At 37.2% G+C, this 17,668-nt stretch overlaps 1 protein-coding gene across 1 annotated transcript in view; it reads left to right on the top strand.

Annotated features, from left to right (window-relative positions):
* Positions 1-17,668, top strand: part of ADAMTS6 (ADAM metallopeptidase with thrombospondin type 1 motif 6) — a 331,893-nt gene that overhangs the window by 226,907 nt on the left and 87,318 nt on the right. Inside the window, exons 12-13 of the mRNA XM_069096412.1 lie at positions 2,877-3,022; positions 5,431-5,494. Of these exons, the coding sequence (XP_068952513.1) occupies positions 2,877-3,022; positions 5,431-5,494 (210 nt within the window). The remainder of the gene's footprint in view (positions 1-2,876; positions 3,023-5,430; positions 5,495-17,668) is intronic.

Raw genomic sequence — 17,668 nt, 5'->3', positions numbered from 1 at the left:
TAGATAGATAGATAGATAGATAGATAGATAGATAGATAGATAGATAGGCAGACACGTAGTCTGCTTTTCTATGAATTAACCTAGTTAACTGTTATTTAGAATAGTAGTCCTACATACAGCACAGATGTAGAAAAAGTCACCACTTGACTTTTGGCATCATAGTACAACCTTTGAGACTACCATATCAGCGTTTGGCTTTGGCTTAACTATTACCTTACTATATTATACTATACTCTCCCCTTGCCTCCACCACCACCCCCAGCCCTATTTTAATCCCTAATTTAAGAGATTAAAATTAACTCTCAATTTATGGATGGGGAAACCAAAGTCAGGAAATGAAATGACTTCTCTTGGGTCATAGAAGTAATCATGTTCAAAGCTGAGATTAGAATATAAACATTCCTAGTTGCTAGTCCCATACATACTTAGACAGTATGACTAGCTGACAGTAAGATTCCTTCATTATTATGACTTGTTAGCTCTTTACTCATAAATCTGCATTACTTAACTGGCTGACAGAATTACATACTGTGTCATATTTCCAGGGAATTGATAAAATGAATAGCATGAATTTATGTGGTGAAAGGGCGTCTAGGAAACCATTCACAAGATGTTATGTAATAATGACATTGTAAGCAATATGTTATAACCGAAATAGTGAATTTATCTCATATAAAAAATCAGGTTTCTAAGGAAACAAAGCTTGTCTGTGATTACTTGCCTTGTCCTATACCTTGTGACTATATTTTTGGTAAACAGTAATAGTACATCCCTCATTCTTGAAGGACTTTCTTTTCTTTATCCCATGAAAAGAGGAAAAAGTTACATTTGACAAATGAAAGTTTTGTCTTGGTGAATTTATTCTCATTTACATGGGTAGATGCTATTAAATTTTTCTCTTTGTTATAATTCAGTGTTTGCAATAAGAAAAAGCAAACCTGGAAAAAAATAATTAAAATGTTCTCCCTGCTTTTTCCGCAACTGATTTCTTTATGATTTAGAAGAAATAATTCAAACTGGTAGCAACTAGCTGTGTGATCTTAGGCAAATCATTTAACTACTTTGAATTTCCATTTCCTTATCTGTAAAATGAGGGGATTGGACTAGATTATTTCCATGATCCCTTGTGACTCTAAAAGTATATGAACCTATGAAACAGAAACACTTAAAATGTTTTATTTCAAATACCTTTATCAATTTATTTTATTTCAAATAATATTTATCTTTTTGATTTGTAAAATGGTTAGTTAAAATCAATGCCTGATGCCTTCAACTTAAGGACTAAGTCTCCATTAGTCCTTAGGAACTCATGAACATCACTGGATTTGTAGTAGTAGTAAGCCATATTATTCAGAAATAATATAATATTATATTATTAATAAAATAACATGTGGCCACAGGGCCACATGGCCAGTATTTGTCACCGGAGAGAGTAGAACACAGTGCTTCCTGATTTCAAGGCTGATGGGCTGCCTCTCACTGTAGTATTATGCCCATTTTACAGATGAGGAAACTGAGGCTCAGTGTAGTGGGAGGTTAAGTAGCTTGCCAGAGGTCACAGAGCTACTAACTGTATGTGGGTGGGGTTGGGGTGGGGAGGGTGGAGATGGGCTTTGAACTCTGGCTTTCCTTACTTAGCATTTTCTTTGTTATGCCAAATTAGAAAGGCCTTTCTAAAAAAAGGGTGGGAAATAATAGCTCTCTAGAGAGCAACAAGTTGTATTGCTAGTGAAATTAAAAAAACAACAACTATGGCAGTTCTCATTTTCATTGTTATTACAAAACAAAAGCAAAATTACAATATGTGAGTATGGGTGGGTGGGGGGCATCTCTGGATGCTTGGGTACTTAGCTTTTTTTTTTTTGTATAAATTTCCATGTTCATTTTTTGTCATTGGTGCAAATGTGCTGTGTCTTTCAGTGCTATTTCTCAGTGCTGAATAAGCCCCTAACAAAAATCTGAAAAATTCCTGATTTTTTTAAGAAAGACATTCTTTCAGTTTACCATACCCTGCAAAATAAGATTTATCATGCTAGAGTTATGAGCTGATTATAATATGTCTATCCCTTGGTAAATTATGCATGGCTTTCTCCTTATGTGCAGTGTATGTGGTTTATTGCAGGGGGTAAAGCTAAAAAATATTCCAGGACACATGTTCGTACAGGGTCTATACAGATGGCTAGTCAGTATATATAATGATTTTTTTGTACCCAGTCCCCAGTGTCTTGGCATTACTTTTATTATGTCTGCACTATTCATGTAGATGAAATACCGCAACAAATTCCTTTACCATTGTAGCCTCAACCAGACTTTCTTTTTTAAAGAAAAAGCAATTACCATCATAAAAATTCCTTACTGGGGAACTTTCCATGTTGCGTTATCATTCCATGAATTTAATAATAATGTGTGTGTTTTTCTAAAAATCTTTTTAAAGAGACCTAAATGTCTAAAAGAGATTTTGAGGTCTGTAGCTCCCTCTCTAATGAGGAACTCTAAAACTTAGAGTGAGAAGGAACCAGGCAAAAGCAGCCTAGTTAGGCCTTTTTAACCTCCTGGTATATACGTTCCAGATTTATAAATCAGGGCTTGGCTAAAGATAATCCACCAGACACACACACACACACACACACACACACACTCTCTCTCTCTCTCTCTCTCTCTCTCTCTCTCTCTAATGACTGTCTAAATAGGGCTAAAGAGAAGTGAAATACCAGTCTGTTATCTTTTGAGAGAATGCTAATGCCTATAATTGGTCATTGTCTGACCCTTGTAAATATATGAAGAGATATATAGATATATAAATATATATGATATGTCTGTCCTGACGGCTCTAGCTGCCTGGAAGCTAATTTTCTGTTTTCTATGAAATCTTGCAGTGGTGTTATCAGGGAGAGTGTGTTCCTTTTGGCACTTGGCCCCAGAGCGTAGATGGGGGCTGGGGTCCCTGGTCAATATGGGGAGAGTGCAGCAGGACCTGCGGGGGAGGCGTCTCCTCATCCTTAAGACACTGTGACAGTCCAGCGTAAGTAGCTAAAGTAAGCCGGAGCCAACAAAAAGACACAGTTGGAAATGATTCAAAGCTGTGGTTTCACATGTTATCTGTAAAAACGTTTCTCCAGTGAGCCAGTGCATGTCTCCAGAGCAGTCCGTCGCCGCAGGAGAGCAGGAGAAAGAAAGAACTGTGCTAGACAGACGGGCTTTTTCTCTCCCCCTCCCCCCCAGTTTAAAAATTAAACCTTTGACGCACGGTGCCCTACTGTAGTAATCAAGGCCTTTTATCTCGGGCTATAATCAGATAAGATTTTCCACTCTCAGGAGTAACATGTGATTCATGGATATCCCCAAATCTGGCCTCAGCTTGGCACCATTATCCCCAGGAAAACCTGAGGTTTGGGTTTTTTTGGGTTTTTGTGTGTGTGTGTATGTTTTTTTTCACATGTCACATAAAATGATTACTGGTACATTAGTATTAAAAGAGCCAATGACAGCACCTCAAGGGTTGAAATGCCTTGATTCACATCACAAATCACAATGAAAAGAATACTGCCCATGTGTTAAAATAGTTTCCATTTCACATGCCCCCATTAATCATCTTTCTGAGCTGCTGCTACCCTTCTCCCCAGGACTAATGGAGGCAGGTCAGCCTGCTCTTCTCCCACCCTGACTCTTTGGACTGAATTCCCTCTGGCCCAAGGCCAGGCCCATCATTGGGCTTTGCTAGCTGGGTTACTTTTGTTTCCCACTAGTGAGAGTGGCAGGTGGACTACTCTCTACTTTATACTCCACCCTTCTCCCACACAATCAGGTTCCTCAACCTGATAATGAGATACTCCCATTTTTAGTTAACGTCCTCTATTCATCCCCCTTCCCATCCAGAGGTCAAGTGGGAGATCTCTTTTTTCTAGTTCATATATACTTAGTGGTACAGAATCAGTAGGATGTTTTATGATGCCCTCTGTATCATTCTTAGTATTGTCACTTTTATTATTAGTTGTGTACAGAGAAAGTTTTCCCTTTTGTTTTTCACAACAAGACTTAACACTTCTTTCCATGGCTCCCTTCTCCAAAAGCAAAGCTAGACAGACTCCTTTTCTTGCCTTGCTGACACCTAAGCTTATTCTCTTACTGCTCTTAAAATGGAATTGTTTTTGTGTTTTAAACACCTCTAACTCTACTTTCTCTACTGCCTTGCTTGAATTCTTCTCTCTACTGTTTTATATGAATTGTTAGTCCCTTGCTGAGCCCAAACCTATGAGGCTAATGTCTTCTCTCTATTTTTCTTCCCTCCTTATAGTCAAGTCTCTATTCTCACCACCACCATGTAAATTGGCCTGGGCATCAAGAGAGCTCATTCCTTTCCTAATTCTCATACCAGTTAAGCCATTTTCTTTCCTTAGCACTGGTATTCAAAATTAACCAAATATCGTTTTAATTGACCAGTGAAGACATGAGGGAGCCAAAATTATAAAACACGTGCAAATTATATGACCCAAATGTGGCTGCCATAAAGAAAGAGTCAACAGTAAAAGACATAAAAATAAATATAAAAAAGATGGTTTGGACTTTGAAAAAAAAAAAAAAAGGAAATATACTATTTCCTTTCTAAAAATAGTCTGCCCAAATAATAGCATATTACTTTTCCTAATGTTATTCTTCAAGACTTATCTAACTCCAAGATGCTATGATTCTATAATCCATGTCAACTAGGAAGTTAAGTATTGATAAATTTTCATTAAATGATGTGTAATTTAAATGATCTTTAGAATGTAAAACCAAAAAATAAAATTAGATGAAAAGAATATACAGCCAGCTGACTTCCAAACACAAATTTTAAGGCCTCTAGGTGATTCTTAAATTAGGAGTAATTAGAAATACAAGCATTCTAACATTTCCTACTTTGAACTGAAATGATTTCCTAAGATGCTTGTTAAGAGCAGCAGTAGCTCAAGTTGTCCCAATCCCCATTCTCTTAGCCTCAAAAGAATATAAACTTTTTTTGTGCATGGACCCTGAAAATAATATAACATAATCTTCCAAGTGCATTTTTGTGCTGTAGGCAACTTGGATCACTTTATATTATGCAGATGTCTAAAAATGAGTGATTTCCTTATTTGATGTCTAAGACTGGGCGCCCAGTTGCAATGACAATTGCAATGTATAAATTTCATTGAATTTTCCTAAGCATGTTAAACATGACAATTAGGAGAAGACCTTAATCATAGTAATTTAATTTCATGCTCTACATACAGAATTATTATTCTTACAAATGATCAATATTCTAAATCATTAAAATTTAATAAAAGAATGTTTAATATTTTAAAGCAGCTTATAATATGTTCTGATCACAGAGTATTTGAATCTCTCTCTGTGTATATATACATGTGTATATATATATATCATACTCACATGTAAAACAAAATATTTTTTCAGACCTTCAGGAGGTGGAAAATATTGCCTTGGGGAAAGGAAACGGTATCGCTCCTGTAACACAGATGTAAGTAAAACTAAACTCCACTATGAAAAATTAGTCTACTTTCCCCTTAGAATTTATTATTTGGTGGTTTGGCATTAATGTTAGTCTCCTTTGGCCTTTGTTTTTATTAAATCCAATTGTAAAAAGGAGATAGAAAATCTAAAATGTGGAGTGTTTAAAAATACAATAAAGTCTCATTCATTTGGACCCTATTCATTTAGAGGATGGGATAGACCAGTGGCATAGAGATAGATCTTCTGTAAACTTGGATTGTAATATCTGTCAGACTTGGATTTTTTTTTTTAATCGAGGCTGCCTTCAGGTGGGAAGACTTGCATTCAAGTGCTAGAATTGACACAAACTTTCTGTGTGATTCTGTATAAGTTCCATACCCTTTTATTGCCCTCCCTGAGTAACTCAGTAAGAAATTAAGTTGCAGAACAGATGACAATTGGCATTGGAAAGGGGATTTTCTTCATTTGGAGATTCGTATAGCCTTGAAAGAACAGAATTTGATTTTTAAAAAAATCAAAATTTGGGGTAATACAGAGTATGAAATGAACCATTGTATGAGCAATGGGGGAAAAAGAATTTGCTACACAAATCAATACAGCTTTAAGAAAGCCCAAAATATTAAAATCTGAACTTAAAAAATGTATAGTTCAGAAGGTTGTATTTGAATTACAAAAGAACTCACCACAACATTCTTTTAAAGATTGACCTTCCCTGGTATGCTTAAATAAAATTTATCCAATACTCCAAGAACTCATTTGTTAGCAAAGTGAGGTAGACATGGAGTATAAACAAGCTTTCAAAGGGATTTTTAATTGTTTAAAAGAACAGTTTTCGAGTGATTTAAAGGCATCTATTTCTATGTGACTAATTAGTTTGTTGAGCACAATTCTTCCTTATTTTATTCATTAAAATAGCACAAAATCATTATATGTACTCGAAAATAATAAAATTATTTCCAAATATTCCATAATTTTGACTTTTTACTAATTTAGACTGGTCTTCTATCCTAGATAGTCTAATTTAATGAAATTTTCCTGTGAAGGCAGACAATTACACATGTATATCTATATATGCATGTGTATATGTTAAAAAAATTATGAAATGTATATAGAATTCTACAGAAGTAAAAGCCTATCTCAGTGATTCCCAGTACTAGTTTTCTGACACTTTTAGTGGTCTCCATTCTTCTATGAAATTCTCCAAAACATGATCAATCACAATTCGTGTCAAAACTGAACATAGGCTTTGCAAGTTTTTTTGGAGAGCATGTTTATAAAGTCAGTGATGGTAGTCATGATTCCAAAAAAACTAGAATTCACAAATATGCTTTAAAAAAAGCAGCATTTTATAAATATCCAGGTGAACAAACAAACACGAATGAGTACCAGCCCTGAAAGTTCAACAAAACTAATCTTGTCATAGATTCTTATGCACCAGTGGGACGTGATACAAGTGGCACTTTAGAAAAATTAATCTTGAATCAGTCTATAGGACGTTTGGGGAGAGGTGGTGAGATTAGAGACAATGAAAAGAAATTAAGAGTCCTTGCAGTAATACCATCATTCCTTTACTAGTTAACTTCTTTTCTTCAGACCTTTCTGTTCAGTTTCCCCCCATATCTGATAATCTTTCATCCTTAACATTTGTACCCAGCTGCATTATTATTTCCCTAAGATACCCTCAACCCTCGTATCCAGCTGCATTATTTCCCTGAGATATTCTTTTCTTGTTTCACATTAGCAAGGTGGATTTCTGTGTATTTTAAAATTATAATAGACACAATATAAATTTAGGATAATCTCTCATTATATATACTTGGAAGAAACACCTGGAATGAGAATTTACCCAGTGGGGCTAGAGCAGCCATGAGATTTAGCATGGCTCTAAGATTGGATTTGATAGGGAATAAGATATGTCTTCTCATGGCTGACTTTTGGGTTTCTTACAAGTTTTGACACCCATTTGTCCTTGAAAAGTGATCAACCTCAAGAAGAATTTATCAGTTCTCAAACCAGTTCAAGAAGAGCTGATCTTCTTCACCCCACCCCTACCTCCCACTGGTGAATCCCCTTAGAGAACTACTCTTTGTGGAGAGTTGGGAGTGGTTAGGTCTCTTTTGTTTCTTTCTTAGGTCTGTGTTTGCAGCCTTGTCTACCCCCAGGGGTCTGTGAACCACTGAGCAGAATAAATGAGAAATGAGTTTTCAGGGAAATAAAAAACAATACTATCATATAGAGAGCTTTGCATCCAGACCAATATTCCATAAAGATTTCTTGTAATGGTAGAGAATGAAGAGTAAGTTGATGAAACTGGAAGTTGACTGATTAATATGGCAGGTCAACCTACTCCATTTGGAGAATAGGTATGGTTTTAGAAATATGCATAAGCTAATGTCTTTTAAGTCTGATTCTATAAATATTCCTGATCATGTAAAAGGACCCCTTATTTGAGTACAGTATTTAATTTTATGCTTTGGGAATCAACAAATAGAGGGGCAAGTAAAGGACTCCTGGGCTCATAGATTTAAACCTTGGAGGTAAAACTCATCAAGAAAATACAAGGTTTAGAAAATAGGATTTTTGAAGTAAGACTACTTAGCCAGAAGCAAAAAGGATAGCTTTGACTATGATGGTCTTCAAATCAATCAAGAAGCATTCCATAGTAGCTAAATGTAGCACTTTAAGGTTTTACAGAGTGCTTTATAAATATTCTCTCATTTAATCCTTGCCACAACCCTGAGAAGCAGACACTATTTCTATTCTCATTTTACTGATGAGAGAGAGAACAGATGAGGCAGAGCCAGCTTAAGTGACTTGCCTAGGGCCACACACCTACTTAGGCCTGACTTCAAATTGAGGGACCCTAGTTGATACATAATCTATTATTAAGTGTCTACTGTGTGCCGAGGGTAGTGTTTAACCTTGGAGATACAAAGACAAAATCCAAAGGGTCTTTAAGGAAATAATATTCCAATAAGGGAAGATTATAGGTTAATTATATAAAGGATGATTCTCAGTCTCTGCTGAAGAAAAAGGGGCAGCGATATAAGAGCTCTTGGCCTGGAGTCAGGAGAACCTGAATTCAGATCTGGCCTCAGATGACCTACTAGCCCCATGACCCGGCAGAAGTCACTTTGCCTCAGTTTCCTCATCTATAAAATGAGCTGGAGAAGGAAATGGAAAACCACTCCAGTATATTTGTCACAAAAACCCCAAATGTGGTCACAAAGAGTCCAGTGTGACTAATTGACTAAGTAACAACAAAAGCTGAGGAAAAAGCAAGATCCTGTCATCCATTGAATTTAGAAAATGGAGAATTTTCCACACAGCATTAAAGGTCTTTCAAAAAGCTTTTAATATAGAACATACAGTTACCTCCTGGGGGAGTAGTTTAGGTGTGTACTTTAATTCTATGAGGAAACTCTCCACTCACTTAAAAAAAAAGTTCCTGATCTCACCACCCCTTCCACCTCACACCACACCCTTCCCTCCCAAGTTTGACATTAAATGTTACATTTGGTCTTCTTGAATGCACTGGCCTTTTAAACCTGCATTTTTTGAGTCAGAAGAGTGCTGGTAAATGATGTCAACATCAAGCATAGAACTAGTCAGTGAGTCAACAGCATTTATTAAGTCTCCATTATACACAGAACACCATATTAGGTGCTAGGGGATAGGAAAGAACTAAGACACCAATCCCAGCCCTGAAGGAGTTTATAATTTAGTTGAGTTGACAGAATACCCAAGCTGTGGAAGTAACTAAAGAACAAATTAATTCTGTGCAAATTGAATAAATATGTCTCAGAATCATAGAATTTCAGAAACGAAAAGACCCTTAGAAGTGATGGAGGCCCACCTGCATCTGAGTAGAAGCCTCCCCTGTTCCTCCTTCCTCCACACCTATTCCTGACCAAGTAGGGGAGATGGGGGGTCACAAACTACCCAGGCAGCCCATTCTATTTTGGGACTTATCTAAATGGTTAGAAAGTCCCAGGCATTCACCTGATAGGAAAGAGAATAAAGTCAGGCAGGTCAATTGGGCACAACTTCTAGAATTTAATTTTAAACCTTCTTTGGAAGAAGGTGGAGAAGGGATTAACAGACATATTGTATAGGACACTTCATTTGGAAGGCATTTTGAGACATGAGAAGGGGAGTAGGCAAGTTTTATATGGAGAATGAAATGCAAATTAATTTTGATGGGGAAGAGGCCTGATAGTAAGGTATAATGAGGCTGTAAAATTTAGGTTAAGTTTACTAGGACAAAATGTGTTTCTCACTTAACTATCACTCTATCATTTAGTAGTGTCTAATATTGTATCTTGAGTGTTGTGGTAGTTCAGAAAATAAAAGGAAACCTAGAAAAATGTTTTGCTATTCTATTTGGACTTAGTTACTTTGTTCTTATCTCTGGAACCAGGAATGGTTAATCCTATATTCATCAGTAAAACTGTTGATTGAATTCATTTTACTAGCTTGGAAATTCCCTACAGTGATCTAAAGAAACATCTCAGTAGATAAGTACAATTTTTGTTTTATCTATAACTAACCCATCCAGAGAATTTGCTTTAAAATATAGATTAATACAAAGAGGATGACTAAGGATGATTTTTGTGTTTCTAAATTGCCCTAATCCTAGAAGCATGCCTTGTACATAGTAGGTAATCGATGTTCATGGAATTCAAAGTGTGGGCTACTCTGGTTTAAGAAATTTGGAAGGGCCTCTCTTCTCACTGCAAGTTTTGCATACTTTAAAGCTACACAAATCCTCTTTAATAGCCCTGTAAATAAGATCTGAGAGAAATCTTTCCAACTGGTCATAATTAACTTGACAGCCAAGAGCTATCAGACTGTCCATTAGGCATTTCTGGGCTCAGTCATTTGTGAGCCTAGAGCTTTTCATGAGAATTAAATAGGGAGTAAATACAAAGGACAAATTCAAATGGTCTTGGATTAATTTTCCAACCTATGCCCAGAATGAGCTAATACTAGATAGCTAAACAGTGTGTGTGCAATGATTCTTTCTTGAGGGTCATGTGATGGGCAGCCCTCTGAATCTTTTGAGGCCCATTCTGTTCTTTCTGATATGTGTCCTAAGTATTCCATGGAGTACGAAATAGACTGGAAAATGCTGCCACTGTTCAAAGAAGTTTATTTCTGATAGTGTTAGGTTGTTAGCTCTCGTTTCAGCTCCTCCCAAGATCTTATAATCCACTTCCATTTGTGACATTATCTCCATCTCAATCAAAATTATCTTGGACCTCTTGATTCTGGGCTTGATTAGGAAAAGCAGGGTTTGCAAGGCCTTACTATGCCAAGTCATGACCTTATATAGGAAGAGGTTGCCTAAGTGTGTGATCTCTCTGTTTGGGTGGGGAGGACCATGACACCACTGGTATAATGGGTACAGAAGACAGTTTTGGCCCTGTCTTCAATATTAACTGGAAGAGGGCTCAAGGAGAGCCTAAACATTATGATAATAATAGCTAACACTTATATAGGGCTTTAAAATTTGCCCTACCAAAACATGATTGTTCCTTAGCTCCTCCTTGCCTTTCTGCTTGTTTTCCTGACTTCAGCATTTGCTTTGAGAAGAATGAAAAGCCCTGAGAGACAGAGTCTCTGGGTAATTAATGATCAATTTATTAATTGGTCTAAGCTGTTAATCAATAAATTGATGGGCAGTAGTTTCTCTCAGTAACCAATGTCAAAACCATGGAGATCATGGAAAAGAGGGAGCCCCTGACAGGTGAAAATCAGCCCTGGTTGGTGAACAATTGATGAGGGGGTAGACTTTCAAATGAGGGGGTGGGCTGAAAACCCTCAGCCCCTCTTCAAGAGACTGTGGCATGATTGTGAGACTCCACTGCCACTAGTAATCTGGACAAAGGGATTGAGCTCAACCCAGACCACTCTGGTTGGTTTTCTCTTCCATGAGCTGGGTTACCCTAAACTTCAGTGGGAGCTGGAGGTCTGTAGAAGGGCATAGACTTAATGCTTTAGGTCTGGAATGTACCTAGATTAGATTCTGTTTAAACTCTAAATAGAAGTAAGGTCTTCTAGTTGGGAAGGGTGCTGCCCAAGATAAAGGAGCTAGTTCCTAGAGGATTTAGGCAATCTTATCTATTAGCAATGTCCTTCATAGACTGACTGACTGACTGGCCTATGGGGTCTGGTTCCTCAATGAGGAAATAAAAAAGGAAAAGCCTGGACCCCAATTTAATAACTGGTTATTAATATAATAGAAAAATAATCACTTCTCTCAATTTGATAATCATTTATTAAGCACTTCCCCTGCATTAGAATATAAACTCATAGGATCATAAATTTAGAGCTGGAAGAAGCCTTGTGTGCCTAGGACAGTGCCTTGAATACAGTAAAAAAAAAAATAGAATTTAATAAGAAAGCAAGGTAGGCATAAAATGCTGTGTCAGGTTCTAGGAAGGAAAGATCCCTTCTGCCTAAGGGAATGAGTGAAGCCTTTTTGGCAGAGATGATGTTTGGGCTGGGCCTTGGAGGATGGGGAAGATTTCAGAAAGTGTCAGTTGATGGGAGAAAAGGAGAGAGAGTTCATTGCAGACATGAGTCTGAGCCACAGCATACGCATTCTTTTGTAGGTCTTCTGGAGAGTGCCCAACTTCCTAGTCTGGTTTAAATGCTTAGGATACAGGTTTACTTGAAGTGATACATGTATCTTAATCTATCATGATATCCCCTGCAGCTTTTACATTGCGTTCTTTAGTTCTTTGTCCTATTAAATCCTAAATATTTAGGGGATTATGGAATCTTAGAGTTGGAAAGGACTTTTCCTGTCATATAGTTCAATCTCCCACTCAGTTCATAGTCTTTACCATAGCAGCTTTAGCCCTGGGTTGTGGAAATTCTCCTTAAATGTGTAACATGAGGGGGAATCTCTCTGCTTCAGGAGACAGCCTATTCCATTTGGGGATAGCTCCCATTAAAATGTTCTTCCTTATATTGAGCAGAACTCATATTTCTTATAGTTCCTACTCATTAGTCCTGACTTTGCCTTGTGGAGCCAAACAAACAAAACTAAATTTTGCTCTATAGGCAGTCCCCCAAGTCTTTCAGGACAGCTATTCAGTAATAACATTAATAAGAATAGCTAGCATTTATTTAGTGCTTTATACCTGTTAAACTGGGTGAGTTTAGGTGTTATTATTATGTTCATTTTATTATATTCATTTTATAGGTTAGGAAACTGAGGCTATATTTAAGTCACTAGCCTACTATCACACCTCTCTAGTCACTAAGTGTCTAAGGTAGGATTTGAACTCAGGTTTTCTTGCCTGCAAGACCAAACTATTTGTATCCCTCCTCCGTGATAGTGAGATTACTGATCCAGAGCCAGACATACTGCAGAATGAAGACAAGTGGGCCTTAGGAAGCATTGCTCACAGTAAGGCTAGTGGAGGTGACAAAATTCCAGCTGAGCTATTTAAAATCCTAAAATCCTAAATGATGCTGTTAAAGTGCTACACTCATTACACCAAACAAGTTTGGAAAACATAATAGTGGCCACTGGATTGGAAAAGATCAGTTTATGTCCCAATCCTAAAGAAGGGTAATGCCAAAGAATGTTCAAATTATTGAACAGTTACACAAATTTCACAATGCTTAAGATTCTGCAAGCTAGGATTCAACAATATGTGAATTGAAAATTGCCACAAGAACAGGTTGGTTTTTGAAGAGGCAGAGGAACTAGAGACCAAATTGCCAACATTCTCTGGATTATAGAGAAAGCAAGATAGTTCCAGAAGAATATCTATTTCTGCTTCATTGACTACATTAAAGCCTTTGTATGGATCACAACAAAACATGGCAAGTCCCCAAAGGTACGGGAGTACCAGACCATCTTACCTATCTCCTGAAGAACCTGTATTTGGGCCAAGAAGCAACAGGACATGGAATAACAGCTATTATTCCAATAGGCAGCCACTCTTATTCTAGTCCAATCAAATCGTATAGCTTCTGTGTGATTCAGGGTAGGTGCTGATCTGATTGAATAATTCTAAGTTGTTAAAGTGGCTTAACCGTGGAAAATGAGTGTGACAAGGCTGGATATGTTCACCTTGTTTATTTAACTTATATGTAGAGTATATCATACACAATGGAATGAATGTGCTGGATGAATCAAAAGTCAGAATTAAAGTTCCTAGGAAGAATATCAATAATCTCAGATATATAGATGATATCACTCTGATGGCATAAAATAAAGAAGAATTAAGAAGCCTCTTGATTAAGGGTGAAAGAGGATAGTGTAAAAACTGACTTGAAACAACATAAAAAAACCCCAAGATCTCAGCAATTAATCCCATCATTTCTTGGCAAATAGAGGGAGAAGAAAAAGAAGCAGTGTTAGATTTTATATTCTTCATCTCAAAGATCACTGCAGATGGGGACTGAAACTGTGAAATTAAAAGACACTTGCTCCTTGGAAGGAAAGGCGATCTGGAAAGCATACTGAAAAGCAGAGACATCCTTTTACCAACAAAGTTCCATGTAGTCAAAGCTATGGTTCTTCCGGTAGTAATGTATGAGTGTGAGAGTTAGACTATAAGGAAAGATGAGCATCGAAAACTGTATGCTTTCAATTGTGGTGCTAGAGAAGACTTTTGAGAGTCCTTTGGACAGTAAGGAGATCAAATCAGTCAATACTTGGTTAATTCAGGCAATTCAGCTGTCATTTCCAGAATCTATCTCATAAAGCCAAATAGTAGTATTAGGGCTTCCATCCAGTGACATAATTTGTTAGTGGTTATTTTTATTCTTTTCCTCTGACAGCATTCCTTCTTAATAATTTTTTTTAAATCTAAATTACCAAAGGAGGGTTAAGCCACTTTCATAACTTAGAATGGATTACTATAATCAGATCAACATCTAACTTGAATCACACAGAGGCTGGGTATTTTGATTGGACCTAAAATAAGAATGGAAACCTTTTGGAATAAGAGTAGGTAGGTCTGGGTAGAAGGGGAAGACTTTGGATAACCTGAGGGTACTAGGTTTCAATCCAGTTCAGTTCAATAACCTTTAATAAACAGCTACAAGACACTGGAGATTCAAAGGCAAAAGGAAAATGAATAATGGTTCCTGCTCTAAATGAACTGACTTTCTGCTGAAGTGAGAGAAGTAGAAAGTCTCAAAAAGGAAGACAAGACAGTAAAAACACAGGTGACTGTAATTTTGACTTATCTTTGCTAGTGAACATTGATGAATATCACTATTGAAGGTTTCTCATTGCCTAAATTAAGTTACCTGGAGTATTTTGGAACACTATAGAGCTCAACTTTCATTCAAATTAGTTTCCCCAGACTCTCCAGTTTAATCACATATGACTTCCCTGGTAGGAAGAAGGAAAGGAAAAGGAGATACATGAATATGTTCCTCTCATCCACTCTTACAAGTCCCCTCCCCACTATAGCAGTTGCCTATTCTTGACTTTTAAAGTCCTGTCCCAGAACCCAGGGCTAATAACTCAGTCCAGTATTTTTTCATTGCCCTAGTCTGCATCTTTCTGTAGAACAGCTTCCTGTAAATTCAAGTGTGATGTTTGTTGTAGGTGAGATTTGAGAGTCAGTAGTAACTTTTACGCCTAGATCAATTCTCTTCTGGTTTATGGATCAGTAAGGTCAATCAACAATCATTTGTTAAGTGTCTACTATGTTCCAGGAACTGTGCTCAGCACTGGTGATATAGAGAAAGGCAAAAGATTAGGTGCTCATGGTCTAATGGGAGAGAAAACATGCAAATACACAAACGAATGCATAAACGAAATACATACAGGACGAAGCAGAGATAATCAACCGAAGGAAGGCATTAGCATTCAAACCAGGGGAAAGGGGCTAAATATTTATTAAGCACCTACTATGTATCAGGACTGTGCTAAGCACTTTACAGATATTATCTCATCTGATCCTTGCAACAATTGAGGGAGGTAGTTGATATTATGATCCCCATTTTTCAGTTGAGGAAACTGAGGCAGATGGAGATTAAGTGACTTGTCCAGGGTTACACAGCTAATAAACATCTGAAGTGAGATTTGAGCTCAGGTCTTCTTGACTAGAGAGGCCTGGTGCTTTATCTACTAAGCCATCTCACTGCCTTGAAAAAAGTATTTAAAAACATAAAATTAGGGGACAGGAATGTGCTTCAAAAAAAATTTAAGACAGTTTGAAGTAATAAAACAGTCAAATGCTAACATTGGGGTGGTATAAAAATGAATCTATAGAGATACAAGTCACCCCAGAAATTTAAAAAGTGGTAATCATGGGATGCTGTGACATTTCTTTTTATTTCTGTGCAAAGAATGTTTATAGATAAGCTCTAAAAGAAGCAAAAGATGCTGAGATTTGCAGCTTTGAGGATTTATGAGAGACCTTATTGCTGGTCAGTTTTTAAAGGGAGAGGCGTGTTTGATTAATGTAGGTATTAAGAGGCTGCAAACCTGTCAGGGTTTATATGAAAAATTTGTTGCTTATGCCCACTGTTTTCTGTTAGGGTTTCTGCATAGTGTCAGCATTCATTATCCTTAAGTGATTTAAAAAAGCATTACTCCTCAAAGTCACTACTATTCATAAACAAAACAAAACAAAACAAAACAAAAAAAAAGCCTGTTGCTTAAGTTTCCCTTAACAGATGAGCTAATACTCCTGACTTTTCCTTTGAGCACTTTCATTCTTTGGAACCAGCATAGACAGCTCCTACTAAGCTTCTTTGTCATCAAAGAGACTCAGAAGTGAAATTGTGTATGAAGCAATATAACTCTCTAATTGAGAAGGCATCTGCTAATGGAAATACTGAGCTGTAGAGAATGGAGCAATGGATTCTAGAGACAGAAGGGTGATAGAGTACAGAAATGATCAGAAGTCCTTTATTTATGTTGTTCCGTTAAATTTATTGATTGAAACTGGAATAACTAAATTTAAAGTGTTTTGAGCTGCAAAATGCCACCAAACAAATAGTTCTAGTGTGTAAGATTCCCAAGCAGTAGGAGAAATGTAACCACCCAATGAAAGGGACTGTTCTAAGAATTTTCAGGGTCCTTGTTAGCTACTACACAAATAAGCAGGCACAGGTTACAGACAGATGGGTACACAGCAGTTTATTCCCTCAAGAGTGTGACACACCCCATTAGTAGATGGTGGACATGTGGTTCTCACGACTTTTCATATGGCATATATATTTGGGTTAGGCCAGGTAGGTAATGTAAGCAGGCTTACAAAAAGGACAAGATACAGTTTTAGGGGGAAAAAAAGATGCTTAAATTATTATAGAAGAAAAAAAGGTGTTTGGTATAACCATTTTCACTGGACCAATGAATATACTATCTTCTTTGTCAATTAATCTCTTACTGTGTGCCTTATTAGATAGAAGAAAGAGAAGTGGTTGAGTTCTTGAGAAATATTTCAAATCCTATGAGCTTTCTTTTGTAGCTGTAAAGTGATTGGGGGAAGGGAAGTACTAAAGCGGATATATTGTACATAACTAATATAGCACAAAATGGAATCATTTCTATTCTCCCCAAAAGTCCACTTTAACAGGATGTTCTGTCTCTATTACCAAAGTGAGTATGAAGCGCCTTGATTCATTCACGCCTTTGGCAGGTGCTGTAGTGGAAAGGGCCCTGGGCTTGGAGATTAAAAACTTAGGGTCCAATTCTTGTTTTGCTATCTTCTAACTTTGCAGCTTGGGCCAGTTACAGCCTCTCAGTCTCATTTTCCACGTCTCTCAAATGTAAAGTATTTACCAATGAAGCAATGAGCCCTACCTCCAGTCTCAGGGCAGCGGGGTTGTTCAAAATCCCTAAATCCTTAAAGTGAAGTAAGTCCTAAGGGTTACTACTTTCTTTACTTAATTACTCCATAACTTATATAATGCCAGCAGGGCAGCATTCCTTCCTAGCTCTTGAGAAGCTGCTTTTTAGACTTAGATTTATACTAGGATCAGAGATATTAGAGCTGGTAAGTACCTTAAAAATTCACCTAGTCCAATCCTCCCTCTTTCCCCCATCTCACAGATGGGAAAACTGAGGTAAGTGCTTTGCCCCAGGTCACATATAAGAAGTGGCGGAGCTAGGATTTGAAACCAGTCTCCCTCCAAATTCAGCCCTCTCTATCACATCACACTGCTTGCTGTCTGTCTCACCATCACCAGCCTG

This window comes from Petaurus breviceps, unplaced genomic scaffold, assembly GCF_028583685.1.
Source record: "Petaurus breviceps papuanus isolate PSGF00001 unplaced genomic scaffold, PetGlider_PUasm1.0 229, whole genome shotgun sequence".
Classification (NCBI taxonomy): domain Eukaryota; kingdom Metazoa; phylum Chordata; class Mammalia; order Diprotodontia; family Petauridae; genus Petaurus; species Petaurus breviceps.
This window is presented reverse-complemented; position numbering and strand designations above follow the sequence as displayed.